This window comes from Lagopus muta, chromosome 15 (assembly GCF_023343835.1).
Source record: "Lagopus muta isolate bLagMut1 chromosome 15, bLagMut1 primary, whole genome shotgun sequence".
NCBI classification, from domain to species: Eukaryota; Metazoa; Chordata; class Aves; order Galliformes; family Phasianidae; genus Lagopus; species Lagopus muta.
The window spans coordinates 11,073,123-11,092,665 of NC_064447.1; the positions used below are offsets into that span (position 1 = coordinate 11,073,123).

At 51.2% G+C, this 19,543-nt stretch overlaps 1 protein-coding gene across 9 annotated transcripts in view; it reads left to right on the top strand.

The window, feature by feature from the left end:
* Nucleotides 1-19,543, top strand: part of RNF216 (ring finger protein 216) — a 62,910-nt gene that overhangs the window by 38,829 nt on the left and 4,538 nt on the right. For all 9 annotated transcript variants that reach the window (XM_048962401.1, XM_048962397.1, XM_048962400.1 and 6 more), the window contains 2 exons: nucleotides 11,891-11,988; nucleotides 14,418-14,640. In XM_048962401.1, the coding sequence (XP_048818358.1) occupies nucleotides 11,891-11,988; nucleotides 14,418-14,640 (321 nt within the window). The remainder of the gene's footprint in view (nucleotides 1-11,890; nucleotides 11,989-14,417; nucleotides 14,641-19,543) is intronic.

Genomic DNA, 19,543 nt, shown 5'->3' on the forward strand with positions numbered 1-19,543 from the left:
ATATCCTTTCCCAGCCTGTCCTAACAGCACTACACCCTCGTCTACAAAGGGCTGCTATGGGTGTGTGCGTGGGGTTCTGTCAGGGAAGCTGACAGCAAGCTGCCATTAGAGGGCTCCAGAGCCCTGCTCTTCCATCTGCTCTTCCTCAAGAAATCTTCCTTTTTCTTAAGCTGTCTTTCCAAAAAACAAAATAAAAACAAAAAAAACCCCTAACCACCAACAATAACCCTACACCTGCTGTAATCTTTCTTGCATTGCTCAGACTTGTTGCAAACCAGTCTCTTTATTTCAACAGGTATCACTGAAAATAGTACAAAAATGCCTTGTAAGCTCTCTTGTTTGCCTGAATGGAGAAACTTGACATAATTGCAATGGTAGAAAGGAGGGGATCTGGCTGTATGCATGTCCCAGGAGCCGTCTGCGTGGCCACAGGCAGGTGGTGCCCAGGAGAGGTGGGAGGCAGCATCATCCCAGCACCCAGATGTGCGTATTGCCACAGCATCCATCACAAGGGGTGGCTCCCTGAGTGCAGCATCAGGGTTTTCAAAGGAGAAGGGTGGTGTGAAATGGCAGCATTGGAAATAGGGTGAGTTCCATCTGCGGGCTTAGGAGAAGGATGTGGGGCTGCAGGGATCAGTTCTGGAAATGTTCTTCCCTTTGGGGCATTGGGAGCATTAGGGATATTGTGCAGGAGCCACCCATCATATGAGTAAGCATCCAGCAAGTTTTCCATGCAAATTTCTGGACATGTAGTAATGAGTTGCAGTAATAATTCTCTGCTGACTTACAACATCAGTGATACTGTGAGAATGTGCACATTCTGATAGCATGTTTACCAGCAAGGCTCCAGCTGCCAGGCTGGTACACCAGCACAGTGCAGATGGTTTGCTATTTATACTGCTGTTGTGCCTGGAGCAGATTCCTCCATGTTGCCACTGTCTGGAGGGAAAGTCAGTGTCTGTGGGAAGCTGCTGGGCTGTTATGTATGGGAAGGACAGGCAACACCAACGGACCCAGTTCTGCTCTGGGGGCTCTTTAGGAATCTCCTCGTTGATCCTGTGTAGGTGGAGTGCGTTCTTATTAAGAATCATAGAATATCCTGAGTTGGAAGGGACCCATGAGGATCACTGAGTCCAGCTCCAGCTGTATTTTTTATCATGGCTGCTACAAGGCATGTTTCCACTTAGCTCTGGCACCTGGCTGTAAGCTTGTCCCTCTGTAACATGGACCCCAAGGAACACGTTAGCACTGGCTGCTTGTAGCTGTTGTTCTCCCCAGATTGTTCACGAGGAGAGACTAAAGTTATCCAGCTGCCTGTAATCAAGAAGCTGATTGCACTGGTGAGGCAGCCTGTTGTGTCTTGTTAAGCACAAATAGAAATTCCGAGGAAGGATGGGATAATTAGAAGCAATCCAGTGATTCTTGTGACTGTGTAAAAATAACAGGGCTTTTTAAGGGCTTATTTTTAGCAGGCCCAGGTGACAAAAGTTTTGTGGAGTTTTGGGGCAGAAGACGATGAGAGGAGATGCAGCACCTGCTGTGGGAGGCTGTGCTGCCCCTCAGTCATGGGAACCACGGTAGGGAAGAAGCTCTGAGGCACTGAGAATGAAGCAGTGCTGCTTTCCCTTTCTCTCCAAATGCCTTTCTCATACAAAGCTTCAGCTGTGTTGTTCTTGCAATGCTGGCAGCCTCCCCCACAAAGTGTGGATGTCTTGGAGTCTTCTCACTGCTTTTTCTCCCCGAATGCCATCATGTTGATATTAGCTCAGCTAATAGGACTTGACAAACTGAAGCTTGGGCTCCTTTTTTCTTCTGGATTCAGAATCAGTTTTTTGGCTTTCACCCAACTCCTGCTGCATTGTTTGAGACGATTCTGAAAGTGAAACCAGTGCTGAACAAAACGTGGAATTGTGCCGTCAGCTTCTGGGTATGTCTGAAATGCAGTGCACAGCCCAGCCATGTAGCCTTCATTTTGTGTAGGCAGGTTAACACGTGCTTGTCTTGCATGGTGTAAAGGTAAGAAGATGCTGCTTTGCCTTCTTATTTAAAAAAAAAAAAAACCAAAACCCCAAACTATTTCTAAATCAAATCCCCTTTAAGCTCAGGAATTCAGGCCGATATCAGGTGGAAGAAACGTGGGCTTGCAAAGCAAACACAAACATGCCCTAACTAAGAGGGCAAACATGTTCCTGATTTGGATGAAATTCTCAGCTTGTTCAATGTTGTTTTCCAGAGATGCACAATCAGGAAGGAGGTGTTCAGTGCTCTCCTGATGTGCATCCTAAGTGTCCTTGTTGTGCATCCCAGGTGTCCTCACTGCCTCTTTGCTGCTGTTCCTTTTGTTTTCCTGCTCTTTTGTCTCCCTTCGAGCAGCCAGCTGTGCTTCTCTGCTGTCCTTGTCCGTGTGCATCCCTGTGGGAAGTGGGGAAAACCCTTCAATCCTTGCAGTGACGGTGGTGGCCTGTGGTGTTTCCGTTGTTTTAAGGAAGTGGCTGAAGTTCCTCCTCGCTGACTCTCCTCTGTAGATATGTGACAGATTGGGTCTTTTCCTTTTATGGCCAGCAGTGCTGGTTTCCCCTCCCGGTACAATCCTGGGTCAGAGGGGGATACGGGCAGGGAAGGGGATGGCTTTGCCCGCTCCCGCTGGGTGGAGATGGGATTTGCAACACAGCACATTCTGGGCTAAAATAAACCCAGTTACGACATCTACCCAGAGGTGCTGGGTTTGTTTGCTTGAGGAGTGCACTTAAGCTTTGGCCTGGTTGCTCAAGACAGCAATTAGGAATCCTGACTACCCTCAGTTTCATGGGGTAAAGTTTATCTGCCCAGCCACAGTGGTCTGATTGAGCCTAGGTAACTCTGATTGAATCTAGATATGAAGACAATACCCTCTTTGTGACAGTTACAAGCAGTGTTTTGCACCAAATGAGGTGTCTTGGCCTTCTATGGACATCTCAATAGTTTTATTCCTGGCCTCTGAGGAGCTGTTTCATACCAAATTTAATGTGGTCTTTGTGCAGGCCGTGGGCATTGGCTTCACTCCTTAGCTGAGAGGTGACGTCCCTCTGGGTGGTAATCGCAGATGGTGCTGGTGAGCCAAAAGCCAACTTTCTCAGCCAATAATGTCTTTTACAAATCATCTGTGGCCATGAACGGTTTGATAAATTTGAGCCTTGAAAGTATTTCTCTAATGAAGTGAATCTCCTGTTTCTCGCTACAAAGTGCCTCGTATCCCATTTCACGACTCAAATGCAAATGGTTTATTTGGCAGTTGTTTCAACTGCTCCATTTTAAAGTGGTGCAGCTCTTGTTTCTTCTCAGTGAAACACCTTGGCTGCTGCTGTAGTTTCAGTTCTTATTCAACCCCTGAACTCTGAAGCCGGGAGACAAAAGGCTACCTGGCTGGGAGAGCCAGTTCCCAGGGCTGTTGATGAGCTCCTTCTCTTCCAGTGGCTGCAGACCTAAGCAAGATGGAACCTGGTAAGTGAACTCATTCCCCCAGCAGGCAGCAGGAGGGCTGTTCTCACCTGGCCCAACAGGTTGTGTCATCCCTATGTGCATCTCTGAACAAGTGAGGTGGGTATCCAAGGCAGCAGCAGCGGATGTGGGCTCACGTATCTCAGCACATTGCAGGTCCCACGTTGAATGGCAGATAACAGCTCCCAGAAAGGTGTCTCGGGGCTGGATGCCTTCCCAGCTGGCTGCAGGAAGGGTTGTTCACATGGAAAACCTCATCCTTGTGGTTGCCAGCTGGTCTGTAGGAGCTAAATGCTTCCCCCTGTGATGGTGAAGCAACTTGGAAATGGTTTTCAGTAGCAAATGTACATTCTTTGGCTCTGTTTTAACAATGGTGTGTTTGTGAGTGCATTTTTTTTTCCCCTTAACTATACAATAGGGATCCAAGGAAAAAGAGAACAGAATCTGTAAACTGCTCTGGGGCTGTAGGGAGATGGTCACAACCAGTCCTGTTTCTAAATACTTCATTTGTGCTGCCAAATGCATTGATTTCATCTCTCAGTGTCCCACGCTGTGGTTGTGTCGGTGCTGGGTTACCCTCTGAGGGCACAGCACAGCAGAGCCCATCCCAGCAGCAGCAGCAGTGGTGCTCAGTCCATCTGCAGGGCAGTGGGAGCTGCTTTCCTGCTGGACAAGCCAGGACCCTTCCATGGAAACCTGACCTAGAGTGATGGTGCAATGTGAAATATGCTGGTTGATTTTGCTGGTGTGGTTGGGTTGTGGCAGAAATTGCCACTGCTGCTGCTCGGGATTTACTGCTGTTTCTCAAGCAGATCCCTGGAGATGAGGCAGCTTGCACATTTTTTTGTCTTTAACAGAAAGCAGGCTTGCAACATCTCTGCTTCATGGAGCAGTCGGGCCGTGCAAATAATCAATCAGTGCATTTAATTAAACTGCTGCAGTGGTGCAGTGAAGCAGGGGAGAAGAGGGGAACCGGTGTTTCTGATCAGTGTTTGTAAGCATACAGAAAGGGAAGTGCTTTACTTGGGATTTCACAACAAGGAGTGCTGCAGCTCTCTCTTCCCTTCTCACTTCTGTTCAGCTGAGTCTTCCTCAGAGTGACACTGAACTCTGCACGTGTTGGGGTTGCAGAGCTCAGTCTTGGGCTCATTTTCCCAACTCTTCCCTGGTCTCACATGGCTGTGGGGAAGCATTACCAGCTTTTCTTTTAGCTAACTCAGCTTAGCGTTACTTTATGCAGGCCCAAGGCAGTCCCCCTATTATTCCAAACCCAGGGATTTTTCCTTGACTATTAAAAAATGTGAGTCCAAAGAGATGATCAGATTTAAATATCCTTGGCAGCAGCTCCTGTCCAGTGCCCTGCTCCCGCAGGTGAGGCATGCTGCATCTCCCAAAGCCCTGGAGCAGCACATGGCTGTCACAGAGACTGGAAAGCCATGCTGAGGCTTTAGTTCTGGGGCTTCCTTACCACCTCTGCACCAATGGGGAACAAGCCCAGCTGTTTGGGGTGGGCGCTTTAGGCACAAGGGCAAGTGAAAATGACATCTGAAGGCTCTGAAAGAGGAACTGGTCAGCTGCTTGCACATCCATTTCCCTGATTAGACCTTAATGCTTTGCTGGGCTTTGTTGTGGTGCATGCTCATTTGCTTGACGTCTGTTTTTCTCATTTAGCAGGCATTTGCATAGTGCTGTGGAGGCAGCCTGGTATGGCCTGTCCCTGTGCTGCTCTGCTCTGTGCTTTGGGTTTTACGAAGCCTTGCAGGCTGTGCTGGGTTCAGCCTTTGCTTTTACCACCAATTTATTGTAGCGTGGCAGATGGGCTGCGGGTGATTCGCTGCCATGGTGAAGAAGTTGGAAGATGGAGTTGTGCAGGTCAGAAGGCTGCTCTGCTTCACTGCTGTGAGTGCTATGGCTGCCAGTGCTGTAGGGCTGTCTGTTATGCCCTGTGTGTCGTACCACCTAAATTCAGGGCCTGTGTGTCCTCCTCTGTTAGTGCCAGCATGCAGCTTGTATGGAAAGGAATGGATCAGAGAGAGCTCTGTGCCATGCAGACATGAAAGCAAAAAAAAAAAAGTCACCCAAACTTCTGAGACATCAGGGAGCATTTTGCTCTTGTTTTCCTGTAGTTCTTTATCCTTGCTGGTTCTCTGTATCGTCTTATTATTTTTCTTATTATTATTATGACTAGCTTAAAGCTAGGAGCGCCGTACTGGTGGGGCTTTCTCTCCTTCAAGGTTAATTTCCCTGGTAAAACGAGCTGGCCTTGCAGTTCTTGAGGCTCCATTTTGAAACATGGTGGGGGAGAGCAGCGAGGAAGACGGGCAGCAGGGCTGGGAGAGGTGGTCTGTGCAGTGCTGGGTGGGGATGTGCATGGGGCAAGGTGGGGGATTGCTTTGTCATGGGGTGCTGGAAGAGGGAAGTTTCAAAATTAACTTCAGTGATTGTTCCTCCTTGCAGTGTTACAATGCTTCGTTAGCAGATAGCACTGCAAGTAAGATAAGGTGCTACCATCCTAACGCCTTAACCATGGTATTATCTTTGGGTGCAACCCCTGGAGTTGTCCTTTTCAGCCAGCTGTTTGTCTGCACAGCTGAATGCATCCCTGTCCCATTGTTCCACCAACCCCACAGCTACTCTCCCTGCTATTACTTAGCCCTGCTAGATTTCGTGATTTAGAGCACAAGCTGTTGGAAGCAGCATCCCATTATGTGCAAGGCCGTGTATAGGATTAAACAGATAACCTCTGAGATCTCCTCTGCCAAATGGAGAGAGGCAATCTGCAGCAGGGGCGATGCAGGAGGGTCAGCACTGAGAGCTTTGAACCCATCCGCTGGTATTTAATTATTGACTGTGGCCAGGAAGGGGGTATGGCTGTTATCTGCAGTCAGTCCTGCAGGTCTACAACCTGTGGTGAACAGCTACACACAGGGCTCCAATCACATGGGCTGAGTTTCTCTACCTTCCTGCCCTAGGACAGAGCGGTGTGCATTCAGGTATGCTGATTTCAACACCATCTTCAGCATGAGGTTTGTGTTTAACCCACCTTCATAAAGCGACCGAGGGCTTGGCTCCCCTACCTGCACTGCCAGAATTCTTCCAGATTTTTTAAAGATGAAATGAAAACACCAACAGAAGGGCTGTTCCTCTTGTCCTGAGTGTGTTCTGGTAGGCAAGCAGGTTCTCGTGTAGCTGTTTCCCCTGTGACCAGCACTGTGATGCTGGTGCAGAACAGCACGTCCTGTGTGAAGCTGCAGATATTTCTGTTCTGAGTGCCTGACCACCACAGCTAAACCGCTGCTAATCTGGCCTTTGAAGCTGAGCTCTGGGGGAGACAAAGCTTGCTTGGGTTTCCGATGGATGTTTTGGGAAATGTAGGATGAGAGGGAATGGCCTTGAGTTGCACCGACAAAGGTTCAGGTTGGATGTTAGGGACACGTTTCTTTTCTGGATGAGTGTTCAGGCACTGGCATTGCTGCCCAGGGAGTGGTGGGGCACCAGAGGTGTTCCAAAGGGAACTGGCTTGGTGTCATGGTGGGATGGGTTGGGGTTGGCCATCCTGGGTAGATCTTTTCCAACCATTATGATTCTAAATTGTAGATAAGGCAGATGTGAGTGTGCCGCCGCCTCAGGCAGGTGCAGGGCAGGAGTTGCCAAGCACTGACTTGGATGGCACCGACCTCAGAAGCTGCCTGCGTCCTACAGGCATCCTCACCCTCCGTGTGCATTGCTGGAAGCAGGAAGGCACCACGTGTCTGCAGTGTCTCGAAGGTGGGGGTTTGACATGCTCAGTTTAACAAGAATATTGGCTGGATCTGTCACTTCTGGTAGCGTCGTTTGATATGTGGCTGTAAGAGCTTTATGCAACACAGCTGACGTGTGTAGGGTATAAATGTGGATTTTCCTTATCCAGCTTTGGACTCCCCATCACCCACAGCGCTCCGTTTATGTCTGCCCTCTGGCACATTCGTAGAGACTAGTAGACTAGTGCAAGGCTTGCATCTCTGCTGTATTTCTCGTGCTGCAATAAACCAGGGCTGTGCAAGGCAGGCAGACCTGCGTCCCTGGGCTTCTCCCAGTGCTGCCGTGTGAGCAGCAGCCACTGAGCGGCAGCGCTGCCCGAGGAACGGTGCTTTGGGGGGAGGAGGAGGAGAAGGAAACCACCCCGCATTGATTTCCTCTAACAACTGCTTCATCACTGCTCGCCCATCCTGCCACACCGCACGGCTTTTGTACATTTGGGAGCAGTGCCAGCACTGCCTGCAGAGCTGCGGTCCCTTCTCTTTGTACACCCATAAAGCTGGCTCTCTCCTCAGTGGATCATCTTGGGCTGGGTTGTATCCTCTCTATCCCAGCCTAATGTATAGGAAATCCCTGGAAGAGCCCTGCAGGAGCTTGCTCACAACAGCTTATTAGTGCCTGCTGTGCTCTCGTTTAGCCACTTCTGCACCCGTTTTCAGATGAGGGCAGTGCAGTGGGCACTCAGTGGGGAGGAAGGCTGTGTGCTTCTCCATGCTTTCCCATTAGCTTGTCTGGTTGGGAGCTGCTGCCCTTTAATTAAACCAGCACAGTATGGAGTTGCTATTCTGAGCCTATTGCATTCACATCTGGTTTGGAGTAAAACTTGGCTGGTTTGAGGTTAGCCCTGCTCCATTGTGTCTCTAAGAGAAGGAAGGAGCGGGGAATCGATCTGGGTCTCAGCGAGCGTCGAGGGGCTGCGATGCACTTCGCCTCCCCTTGGCTCGCAGCAGGGAGCCCAGCCAGCAGCATCCCCTGTGTCCATCCATGGGGGCTGGGAGGGACCCTGCAGGGCAGCAGCAGGAGGATTTAATTAGCAGCATATGGAGAGTTAAGGAAGTACTGGGCTCTGCTCAGAGACACCGCTGCGAGCTGCAGGGCGGCGATGACAGCCCCGTGTGCTGCCTGTTGGTTACACTGAGATGTTCTCGTGTTTTTATTTCTTAGCCGCCCCTCTTTGCATTTTGCTCAGTCAGTAAATGGTTTCGTGTGAACTCCTCCAGGAGCAGCAGGCACTCAGGAATGCTGTGGGCCGTGCAAACAGCCCCTGATCTGTTTGCATCCTCTGTTTCCATCCATGCAGCACGGCCAGGTTGGCAGCAGTGTGGGTCTGGGGGGATGCTGAGGGCTCAAGGCTTTCTTCCCCCATACGTGGGCTGGAGCTCACAGGGTTATTTTTAGCGGAGGGTGGAGTCATAAAGAAAATAAGTTTGGGCTGTGTTTTAAAACTGCAGCGTCTGCGGTGCGAGGAGCCGTGGAAGTGCTGAGGAAGGTCCATTCCTACAAGGCGCTTCCTTCCGCCTTCATGAGGTGCAGGGGGAATTAAGAAGGGCCTTCAAAGGTTGCAATGCCCGAAGCTCGTGCTGCCCCGAGCACAGAAAGCTGCTGACCCAGAGAACAAAGGATGCTCCTGAACCCAAACGTGTTTGTGTTAATCCCGGCTGCTTCCTGGCGGCCGGCAAGAGGAAATGGAGCTCTGCCTCTAACAGCTGCACAGTGAGGAGATTACAGAGCCACGGAACACCCCCTCCATCACATCCCCCCCTTTGCTGTCCCGGCCCAGTGCCCTGTGGGCTGTCCCAGGCTGCCTGCCAGGCTGGGGCAGATGCAGCAGGCAGGAGATGCTTAATCTCCTGCATCCGTGCATGGTTCCCAGTGCCAAGGCTCCTCCAAACCTGAAGCATGGGCTGTATATCTGTATATATATCTGTATATCTGCTGTATATCTGTACCTGGGAACTGCAGGAGAAATGCAGTGGATTCACGAGGAATTGAACTGAAACACTGCTAAAACCCAAGTAAAATGGGCTTTCCAGCATTGCATGCTGCTCTCCAGGCACTGAAGGAGAAGCGGGGCGGCCTTTTGGGTTTGGGGTGGGTGTGGAAGCTGCAGGGGCTGGGAAGGATGCATTCCCCCTCTGTGTGGGCTTAGAGCTGTCTTGTTGTGTGGTAGCCTGTCTTGGTGCCAAGGTTATACAATAGAGATAACGTAGGGCGGCTGCAGAAAATCAGCCATCCTACTGTGTGTTTAGGTTCATTAATATGGAAATGGCGGAGTACGTTTCCTTATCGAGCAAAAAGCTGCTTCTGAAATAAAAGAACCCTCTGTGCAAGTTCTGTCGAGATCGGAATTGTTACTGCGTGAGAGGTGCAAAACCTTCCATCGGCCAAGCAGGTTTGATTCAAGGAAGCATAAAAATGCAGGAGGTTGTTCTGCTGCTCTCAGGCGACGGCTGTGACTGTGGTTATGGCGTTTGAGCAGCTCCCTCTGCCTGAACCACGGGCTTTTGTGCACAGGGATCCAATGGGATCTGCTGTACCCACAAACAATGGGCCATTGTGCTGGGCGAGCAGGGAGGGGAGTTGTGTGGAGCTCCGGTAGCAACTCGTGCATCCTCACATCTGTCCCATCTCAAACTGGGAGGAGACAGCGGGGTCGGGAGCTGTACCTGGCATGGGGGTGCCCAGCTGGGGTCGGGACTCAAAGTGCTGTGCCTGTTCCCTTCCTCTTTGTCTGTCAAGGAATCCTTTTTCCCAGGTGTAGGAGACGACTGTTGGGCAAACAGCAGCAGCTCGAGGGAAGGCGTTGTTTTTAAATAACCACGGCATTGGAAGGGAGAGTGGTGGTAATGGCAAAAGGCAAAGGGGAGGGCTTGGTACCAAACCCCGAGCAGCACCATCTGCTGTGGGCAGACATCTAATTCGGCAGCGAAAGAGGCTCCTGGAGTTAAGTAGTTGAGAATTGCAGGCTCCTGGCTGGAGAGCCTGCCAACCCTTCTGGCAAAAAGCTGTTAAATCTTTGTTGCTGGCATGTGAAAGTGGCTCTGTAGCAGGGCTGCAGCAGCTGCTTTTAACCCTTGGTGTGCACAGCCATCCAGCATTTTTGATCTTGGAACAACCTGAGTGGTGAATGAAAAGGGAGGGAGGGTCTGTGACACTTTGGGGTGCTTGGCTCTCCCCTTCCTACAGCCCCGTGCCCTGCAACGTGCAGAAGTATCCTGTCTGGTAAGCTGCACGAGAGGCCCTTAATTCCTGAGATGAAAGCACAAGCTGTGGGGCATCTCCAGTGAGCACAAACACAAACAAGTCAACATTTGGCACCCTCCTAGGGGCAGCTTCCTTGGAAGCTTTGGTCTCCATCCTGTTTGTCTGATAGGTGATCAAAAGCACTCTGCTGCCTACGTGTGTCTCTGAGCAGAGAAAAGGCGGAGAGCTGAGGAGAACTCAATCAGACAGCGGCTAATTGTGGTGTATATTCATTGATTGTCCATTTCTTTGTTAAAAGAAGGTAACGCACCCTAAAGGATGTCTCAGTGCTCTGGTTGTGCAACTGGAGCAGGGCAAGGCTGGTGGGGCCGTGTGGCAGAGGGAGGGAGGATGCTGTGCAGCCAGATGGTTTTCCTGCCAGGGGAGAAGGTTGGATTTAAAGGCTGGGTCGCAGCCATCCTGAAGATGAAACGGTTGGATCGCAAAACATGTGCTTCTTCCAAGTTTGATTTGGATGTTTTTTAATCTTCCTCAAATTAAAGGAAAATCTCTTGTTTGACCCAAAACAAAATTATGTTTTCTTTGGATGGCCAATGAAAAAAATCAACTGTCTCCCAGTGTTAGTCCAAGCTGTGTTGCCAGCAGTGCCTCCACAGCTCCTGCGCCGTGCAGCTCTGCCAGCCAGGCTGAGCCTTTTAGCTGAAGGTTTATAAGAAGAAGAGAGTTTGGTCACTTGCTTTAAATTTAATTCAGCTGTTCTGGTTAAATTCGTAAATATTTGTTCATATGCCACTCTGTTCTGTGGATGTGTGTCCACATCCTGCTTTTAAGCTGTTCACTCACGTAAGCCATTCTAACTTTATTTAGTGAGGTTTCACAGAGCTGAATATAGACCCTCATGCCTGTGAGGTGAAGGAGTTTTCGATGCAGCCACGAAACACCGGCAAGCTTTGCAGTGTGCTGAACTGAAAGCCGCCTCCGTGAAGGTGAAAGGTTTGGGTCAGGAAACCCACAGGAAACCCACTGCTGACCTTTAGCATCGTGCTTTTGTTTCTGCAGCCTGTTGCTGGGAGTTTGCAGCTGACCTGTTGGCTGTTCCATGAGTCTTAGGTGGACTGCTATGGATGGACTCTTTAAAATGTTGTAGATAGCTCCAGCTGTGTTTTGTGCCTGGATTCTTGTGCCTTGGAGACCCCATTGCTCCTGTTATTGATGGCTCACTGTGGTCTCTAGTGGAGGACAGACCCTCTGAGGCCTCATATTTCTACACAGAAATATCCAACCCCATCCTCAAGCAAGAATCTGCAATGTACTGGGGAAAGAGATGGGAATTCTTCCAATCCCTAATGCTCTCAGTAGTGTGCTGGGTCTTCTCATCCTTTAATGCTTGTTCTCTTCTTTTTTTCTTCAGGAAACATGTCGGAAGTGCCAGGGGCTGTGGAAGGAGCACATGAACCTCACCTGCGAGCAGCTGGCTGAGAAGGATGACATCAAGTATAGGACATCCATGTAAGTAAGCCCCATGAGCTGGCACAAACGAGGAATGGATAAAATTGTAACAGCAGTATGCCAGGCACAGAACTGGTACGTAGGAAGGTAGGATAAATCCTACCCTTATCAGCTGTTCTTGTAAATGTTGGAAGCCCTGAAGCTTTGCTGGGTGTCTGTGCCTTCCATTGTGTCCTGAAGACTTCAAGCTGGAGGATGCAGACAGCCCCTGGGAGGGGATTTCATTCTGTGGAAGGTAATTGGCAGCGGATCCAGGTGGTAACCTGGGAATGTGGGAGACTTGTTGGCAGCCTGGCCTGTTGCTCTGGCTGGCCCGGTGTCTCACAGGCCAGCACCTGGAGAGCCTCATAGAGGTGAGAAAGCCTGCTGAGTCTTGCTTCCATTCACCTGGGGCAGAAGGGAGGTGTTGTGGGAGGCAGAGATGTGTATTGAGTCAGAGTAGCTCAGGACCGTTTGAAAATCTCAGCTGGTGACAACATGCTGAAATGTGGCTTACTCAGCCACTGCTTTCTGGCCTTATGGAAACGGACGTGCTCGTGTGTTTCTAACTGGTTGGTAGGAATCTCTACCAAATAGACTGGCTTTCTGAAGTACTCAAATGTTTCCCTAATGTCTTTGGAAGCCTTGTTTCTCTCCTTGCTGCAGTACGTGACAAAATCCACTGGCTTTAGGAAACAAGTGAGGGCTGAGCCTTGGGGCTGCATGCTTGGCGCAGTCTGAGGGGAACTGCCTGTGTTGCCCAATCCTTTCCTCTCTGATTCAGTCTGTCTGGTATGAGTAGAGCTTGGAAAGCTCCACCGCTGGGAAGCTGAATGACTGTTAGTTGCTCATCCCGCAGCCTGTACTCGAGAGCAAGATGTTACAGATTTTATATGGCTTCTTTCTCTTGCCACTCCTTTCCCTATAGGAAAGAGGGGTGAGAAGGAGGAGAAACAAGTTGTCGTGTCCCTAATATGGAAAAAAATCAGTTTCAAAACCTTTGGCAGGTCACTGCAGCAGATAGGTGAGTCGCAGTGCATGATACAATGAAAGCTTCCTTTTGAAGCCCTGCGTAAGGAAAGGGAAGCACAGCTGGAGCTCGGGCCAAGCTTCCTGCCTCGCTCAGAGTTTCCAAAAAAAGTCTGAATCAGCAGCATCCTGTTGAGCAGAGGAGGGAAGAGCAGCTGCCGTTCGGAGCAGTGAGCCTCAAGTTGATTTTTTTCCTTCCTGTCTATTCTTAGCCCATTTCCAACAGCCTGGGCACGCATCGTGCTGGATATAGCTGCAGGGGAGCTTGGTGTAGCTGCAAGGCAGCTGAAATTCCCACTTCTGGCTGCCTTTTTTTCCACTTGGCCGTTCACCGCTCCTCTGGCTTTGCAGATGGAGCAGTTTGAGGGGCTGTGTTGTGGCCTGCTCTGTTGCTGGGATCCTCCTTAAAAATCCTTCCCTGTCATCTCCCAAACACATGTTGGCTTTGCAGATCCCCTGGAGCAGCTGGGTGGAGATGCTGGCTGCTGGTTCTGTGCTGCAGGGTCAGTGCAGCCAAGGGGCCGTGCCTCCCTCCGTCCAAATGCAGTCCCTTCCTTCTGCTGTCATCAAATTTCACTTCTCAACTGTGAATTAAATTGTAACGTGATCCCCAGCAGTCATAAAATTGGCCCTCAGGCTGACAACTTGTATTCTTAAGTCTTTTAATTAAGTGACCGGTGCTTTCCTCCATTTCTGTGCCAAAACAGCACTGCCATGAGCCAAACCTTTGCTCAGAGCACGTCCCTGCCAGGCTGCCTGCTGGGGACAGGGACTGTGCCCTGCCTTGCCTTCCCACTTCTCCCTGTCTTCCATACCTAAAGCAATAACCTCTGGAAGACTTATGCAGAGAATCTTCCTGAAAAAGCTGAGTTTCTTTGGGGAAAATTGTGATTATTTTTCAGCGACTGATTGAAATTTAATAAAAGCCAAATAAATCTGTAGCACAGCAGCCAGGATTGAAAGCAGTCTACGTGGTCGTGGCATCTTTGTAGCCGCAGCAACAGCCGGACACAAAACTAGCTGGCAGATGACCACAGCTGTTTGCTTTTCCCCAGCTTTATCTCCTTGGCTGTATTTCTTTGCAGCCGAGTCAGGAATCTGTGCGCCCTTTGGTCTCCTGACTTATGGTGTGAATTCCTCCCGATCCGGAGCCCGGCACTGCTGTGTTTTGGCTCGCATGGAAACCAGAATCAGGGCTGTAGCACGCAGGCTGCCATTGACTTTCTTTCACTTAATTTGTTCTCGAGTTGTCGTGGGCTGACTCCAAGTGGAACTGAGCCCAGACCTCCTTGGAACAGCAGCCGACCGTGGAGATGGTGTAGGAGGGAAGAGGTGGGAGCGGGGCTGCCGGGATGGTGTGGCAGGGACGGTACTGCAGACACCCCTTCTCTGATCCTCTTCCCTCTCCCCTCGTGTTGCAGAGAAGAGAAAATGACAGCGGCCCGAATCAGAAAATGCCACAAGTGTGGGACCGGCCTGATCAAATCGGAGGGCTGCAACCGCATGTCGTGCCGCTGCGGAGCGCAGATGTGCTACCTGTGCCGGGCCGCCATCAACGGCTACGACCACTTCTGCCAGCACCCCCGCTCACCTGGAGCTCCCTGCCAGGACTGCGCCAAGTGCTCCCTCTGGACGGATCCCACAGTAAGTGAGGGAGGATGCTGGGGAGCAGTTTGCACTCTCGTTTCAGTTATCATTCAGTGCCGTTGAAATGCATGCTTTGCAATAGAGGGAAATGAGCGTTTTTAGGCAGTGCAACATTTTTCCTCTCCCAAAGCAGCTAGAAAACACTCTAGCATGTGTCAAGCAAGCCCACATCAGCACGGAGTCCCGTCTGACCACAACTTGTTCCTAGCTTTGCATCCAGGTTGCTGTTTGCTGTGGCTCTGCACCTGCTGTCTTCCTGGTGCCCCACAGCTCTGCTTATCTGCTCGGCTCACTCTGCCAATCCCTGTGAGCCAAAGCTGCAGTTGTGTCCGTTCTCACGGCTGTTGTCAACAGCTGCAAAGGAAGAACTGAAATACCACTGTGCTGTGAGGGAAGCTGTAGTGAGTAACTTGAAACTTTGCTCTGTTATACTCTTGTAGCTGTGGGATGGAGTGATTTCATGCAGCAGCTCTATGAGTAGAGGTTGCCCGTACCACAGATCCAAAGGCAGGAGCTGAGTTTCCTGATTTCAGCAGAGTAGCAGAGCGGTGTGAATGTGGATCTGCCTTCTCAGAGCTTCTTTGAGCTTTGGTTGTTCCAATGCTTCTTTGTCTCAGGATGCTGCAGCTTGTCAGCCTGCTCCCAGCATCTCTTGCTGGGAACGTGCACAGTGCTGCACAGGCATGGTGCAAAAAGCAGAGCCACTGCATCTCTCCCTTCTACCAGTGTAAGCTTCCTAGTGCTTTGCTTGCCTGCCTGTATTCTGTTATCTGCAGCAAGAGGTGTTACACTAAACACAGGCACTTGCTTCCAGGCTCTCCCATTTCGGGCACATGGCTGTGCCATCCCTCAGCCCTGCACCTCCTCCCTGTTTCCCACTGGGACACAACGTGGTGGTGCTGAGTCCTTTGTTCCCATCAGGATGCTGATTGTGCTCAGTAATGGCATTTGTTCCGAGCCAGAGAAAACACGGGGCCTCTCAAAAAAGCTCATACTGTACTTTAAAATAAATAAATAAGCAGGCAGCACAAAGAAAGCACTGTCACCGGGCCCTTTCCAGCTCTCTAATTAACCAATACTGTGGCAGAGAAAGATTTCCCACCGTCAGCAGAGAGCTGGCACTGCCTGCTTTGTTTTTGGTGTTGTGGGGAGTTGAAGCAGGGTGACTGTCCTTGCTGCAGTGCAGAAAATAACTTGAAACTCTGCTGCTGGCTTCTCAGGGTGAATGATGAGTACCAGTTTGCATTGCCCCCCTGTGCGAGTGATGCTGTTAGAGACAGCAGTGCGGTCCCTCCTGCTGATCTGCTTTCTGTGAGCAGGAGGTGATGTGGGAAATTTGAGCAGTGGGGAGTGAGTGTGGATCTGCACGTTAGATGTGAACCTGCAAAATGCCATTGCAGTGTCCTGTCCTTTGTCAGGGGTGATGCTGTTCCACCCCAGCCCTGTTGGCATGGCATCTTCTTGGGCCTTTCTTGCTTCCATTTCCTCTTTTTCTTCCACCTCTTTCATTCTGTAGTGGTCAGTGGGTGCCTAGTGCTGTCCGTATGGGAAGAGAGCATCTGCTGTAGCTGCAGCCCTGTTCTGTGTGCACTCAAGAGCAGAGAAGACAGGTCTGTGTCTGGTGGGCTTTGCAGCCCATTGCCCAGGAGTCCTTGGGACAGACTGCTGCAAAATGGGGAGGGCACACGTGTGCCACCAAAATGTGGCTTTTAGGGGGTGATGGGACGTGTTTGTTCTGCAGGGCTGTGCTCACAGCAGACCGGTGGTGCAGCCATAGGGCCACTGTCTGTTTTTATTTCACGGCCACAGACTGCAGCTTTGTTAGACCTGGGGAGCTTCACACTTTGGTGAAAAATCTGCCTTGGGTTAATCCCTCGTTATTTAAGGCAGATTTGGGGTTTCTTTCAAGTAGGGAAGCTTTGTTCTTCAGCGGGCGTTTAACGTTCTCCGAGTCTGAAACGATTCTTGAGAAAGGGTAAATCGACCTCTTCACGGCTCGGCTTCGGGATGAAAGACTCGGTAGAGGCAGCATCTGTGCGTCTTTGTCTGCGGTGATCTTGGGAGAATAAAGCAGACCCTTCTGACTGCTCCTGAGAGGCTGCTGCCAGTGCTGTAGTTCACAAGCATGGGGCGATGCCTGCCGGCTCAGAGATGAGCTGCAGCCGGGCTGCGGCCAGCACTCCTCCATCGCACCAGAGCGGGGTTCTGCTGCAGCCGTGCAGCTCTGCAGGGTACCGGCACGTGCTGCCCTGGCTCGGCTGCTCCTTGAGGCTGCGTGAAGTCTGATGTGCAGCAGGACGAAGCAGGGAGAGCTGATTCTGCAGGCAAACGGCAGATCTGGGGCTCAGGGCTGAGCGTTGGCTGCTGAGCGTCTGCAGCAAAGCCGAGGCTGATGACCCGCTGGAGGTGGTGTGCTCTGATCCCGTGCTGCAGTTTGACTGCTTTGGGTAAGCTGGGTTCTGCTCTCCTGTGCATCACCTTGAATTCAATGCCCGTTTTTAAATCACAGACTCACGGAGTGGCAAAGGTTGGAAGGGATCTCAAGGATCATGAATCTCCAACCCCCCTGCCACGTGCAGGGCCACCAACCTCCCCATTTAATACCAGACCAGGCTGCCCTTAAACTCGTGATAAAACCATGTTGCAGCTTTTCTTGGCTTTAAAGTTGATCATATACTTCTCAGTAACCCTTAAAACACTCGTGAACAGCCATTGTTGAAGTTGGAAGTAGAAGGCTGATTGCTGTGAGCTGTTTGCGGTTATCCCTCTTTCTAGCACTGCTACCAGGAGCTGCTGAGCAAAGACTGCAGAAATTCAGCTGCGTTGAGAAAATGCATGAAATGCACTGAGTTCAGTGTCTGAAGGGAAGTCTGCAATGGTGGGGGAACATCCCCCCAAACTCAGTTTCTTTCCAGCATGCTCTGTAATGCCTTAATCAGAAGCATATGGTGAACTCATGGCATCCCCAGAAAGCCATCAAGGCACACCAATAGCAATGGCTGTTGCTAAAAGGTTTCTGTGCTCCCCCTCCCCTGCAGCACTGCTCCCATCCCTGCTCTGCACTGCATGAGCAGCCCCCAGCAGCCCCCCACCGTCCTGCAGCTGATCTGGGAATGATTTGAAACAAAACCCTGCAGTCCTTTGGCCTGAAAATCACTGCGAGTTGATTGGGAACGGCTGTGGCCACACGTATGTGGAAAAAGAAAGCGGTGGAAGGGCAAAAAGGAGGGGGGAGGTAATGGTGGCAAACACACCCCCAGCCCCTTGCTGAAGGCTGGGCAGGGAGTGCAGCTCACAGCAGCCCCAGTCCTGGTCTCTCCCCTCATGAGGCAGCAGCCCTTTTCTCCCAGCAGTTAATAACTAAAGAAGGCAGCTAAAACCAGAGCTCTCCAAAGCTCTGTAGGTATGCTGTTCTGGGCAGGGGGTTCTGTTTGGGGCTGGGTTCTGTTTGGGGCTCGGTTCTGCTTGAGGCTTGGCCCTGCGTTGCTGGCAGTGCTCTCAGTATCTCTCACCGCTGCATTTCCTTCCTCCCGTGTTTCCCAGCAGCTCTGTGGCCATGCCCAGCTCTGCACTGGGTGCAGCCCCAGCACAGGGCCGTGCCCGGCTCACTGCCATGTGATGCTGCACACAGTGTGGGCACATCTCACCCTGTTGTGTCAGCCAGCCCTGTGGCAGGTGCTGCAAATAACCTCACTTGCTTTCTGCAGCACTCACAGATAGGGAGGGGGTTGCAGCTCCCAGCTCTCGCCTTTCCCTTCCTCCCATGCTGCAGCATTGCTCTGCACGTTGTCCCTCACAGTCAAGGGGTCCCTCCTTGCTCCAACACCGTACCCCAGCCCCCTCAGTGCTTGGGCCTCTGCTTTTTTTCCCTTTCCCATTTCTTTTTGCTGTAGGCGAGGCAGCTGACGGGAAGATGACTGCTAACTCGATGGGATCAATGCCTCCTTGCACGCAGCCTGCGAGCGGGCGATGAAAATCATAATCCAGCCCTTATGAAGGGTTGGGAACCCGCTCAGCAAACAGACACAAGAGGCTTTTGAAGCAGTGCCTCCAAGCCATGTGACATCAGCACCAAACCAGCCCGAGCGTGGCAAAGAAAACCTTATTTTTGGTGTGGATGCTTTGCCCCTGAATGAATCCCTGCAATTGCAGTGGGGTCAGGCTGATTTCTTGCTCCTGACAGTGCAGCATGCAACAACCAGGTCTCGTGGCATCAGCAGTCCTTCCAAATAGCCCCCAGTTTCCTCACTGCATGCACCCCCCTCTGTTTTGTTCCAGCTGGAATGTGGGTCTTCCCAAAATACCACAGCTACTGAACCCAATGCATTGTGCCAAACCCCATGTCAGCTTCTGTCTTTAAGCAGGAAGGTGCATGTTGTGCGGTGTATTTCTCTTCCCCTGATATTAATGGGTACCAGCCTGTGAGGTCTGCTCCTTTCTGCAGATGGGCTCTGCACTTAGGGTGATGTGGTTTATGTCATCCCTGCGGACTGGCCTCGCTTTGCAGCTCTGGCAGATGGGGGTTTGCTGCTTTGTGCCTTTGCTCCTCTCTGGGAGCTGCAGTGATTGGAGCAGCATCCCAGGGGTGCGTGAAGCCGGAGGGCAGATGGCTCTGTGGGGCTGGAGGTAGTGCAGGGGTCAGCTGCAGGGTAACCCGGGGTCAGGTGGCCCCTGCTGCAGGAGGATCCTAGGGAGCTGTGCTGTTGCTGGGAGAGCCCAGATTTCTGCAGCATCGATGGGGCCAGCAGCCATGGGATGGGATGGGATGGGATGGGATGGGATGGGATGGGATGGGATGGGATGGGATGGGATGGGATGGGATGGGATGGGATGGATCGGATCCGTGGCTGGTAGCAGTCCGATGGCAGTAGGATGGCAGCATCTGGAAAGCAGTACTTTA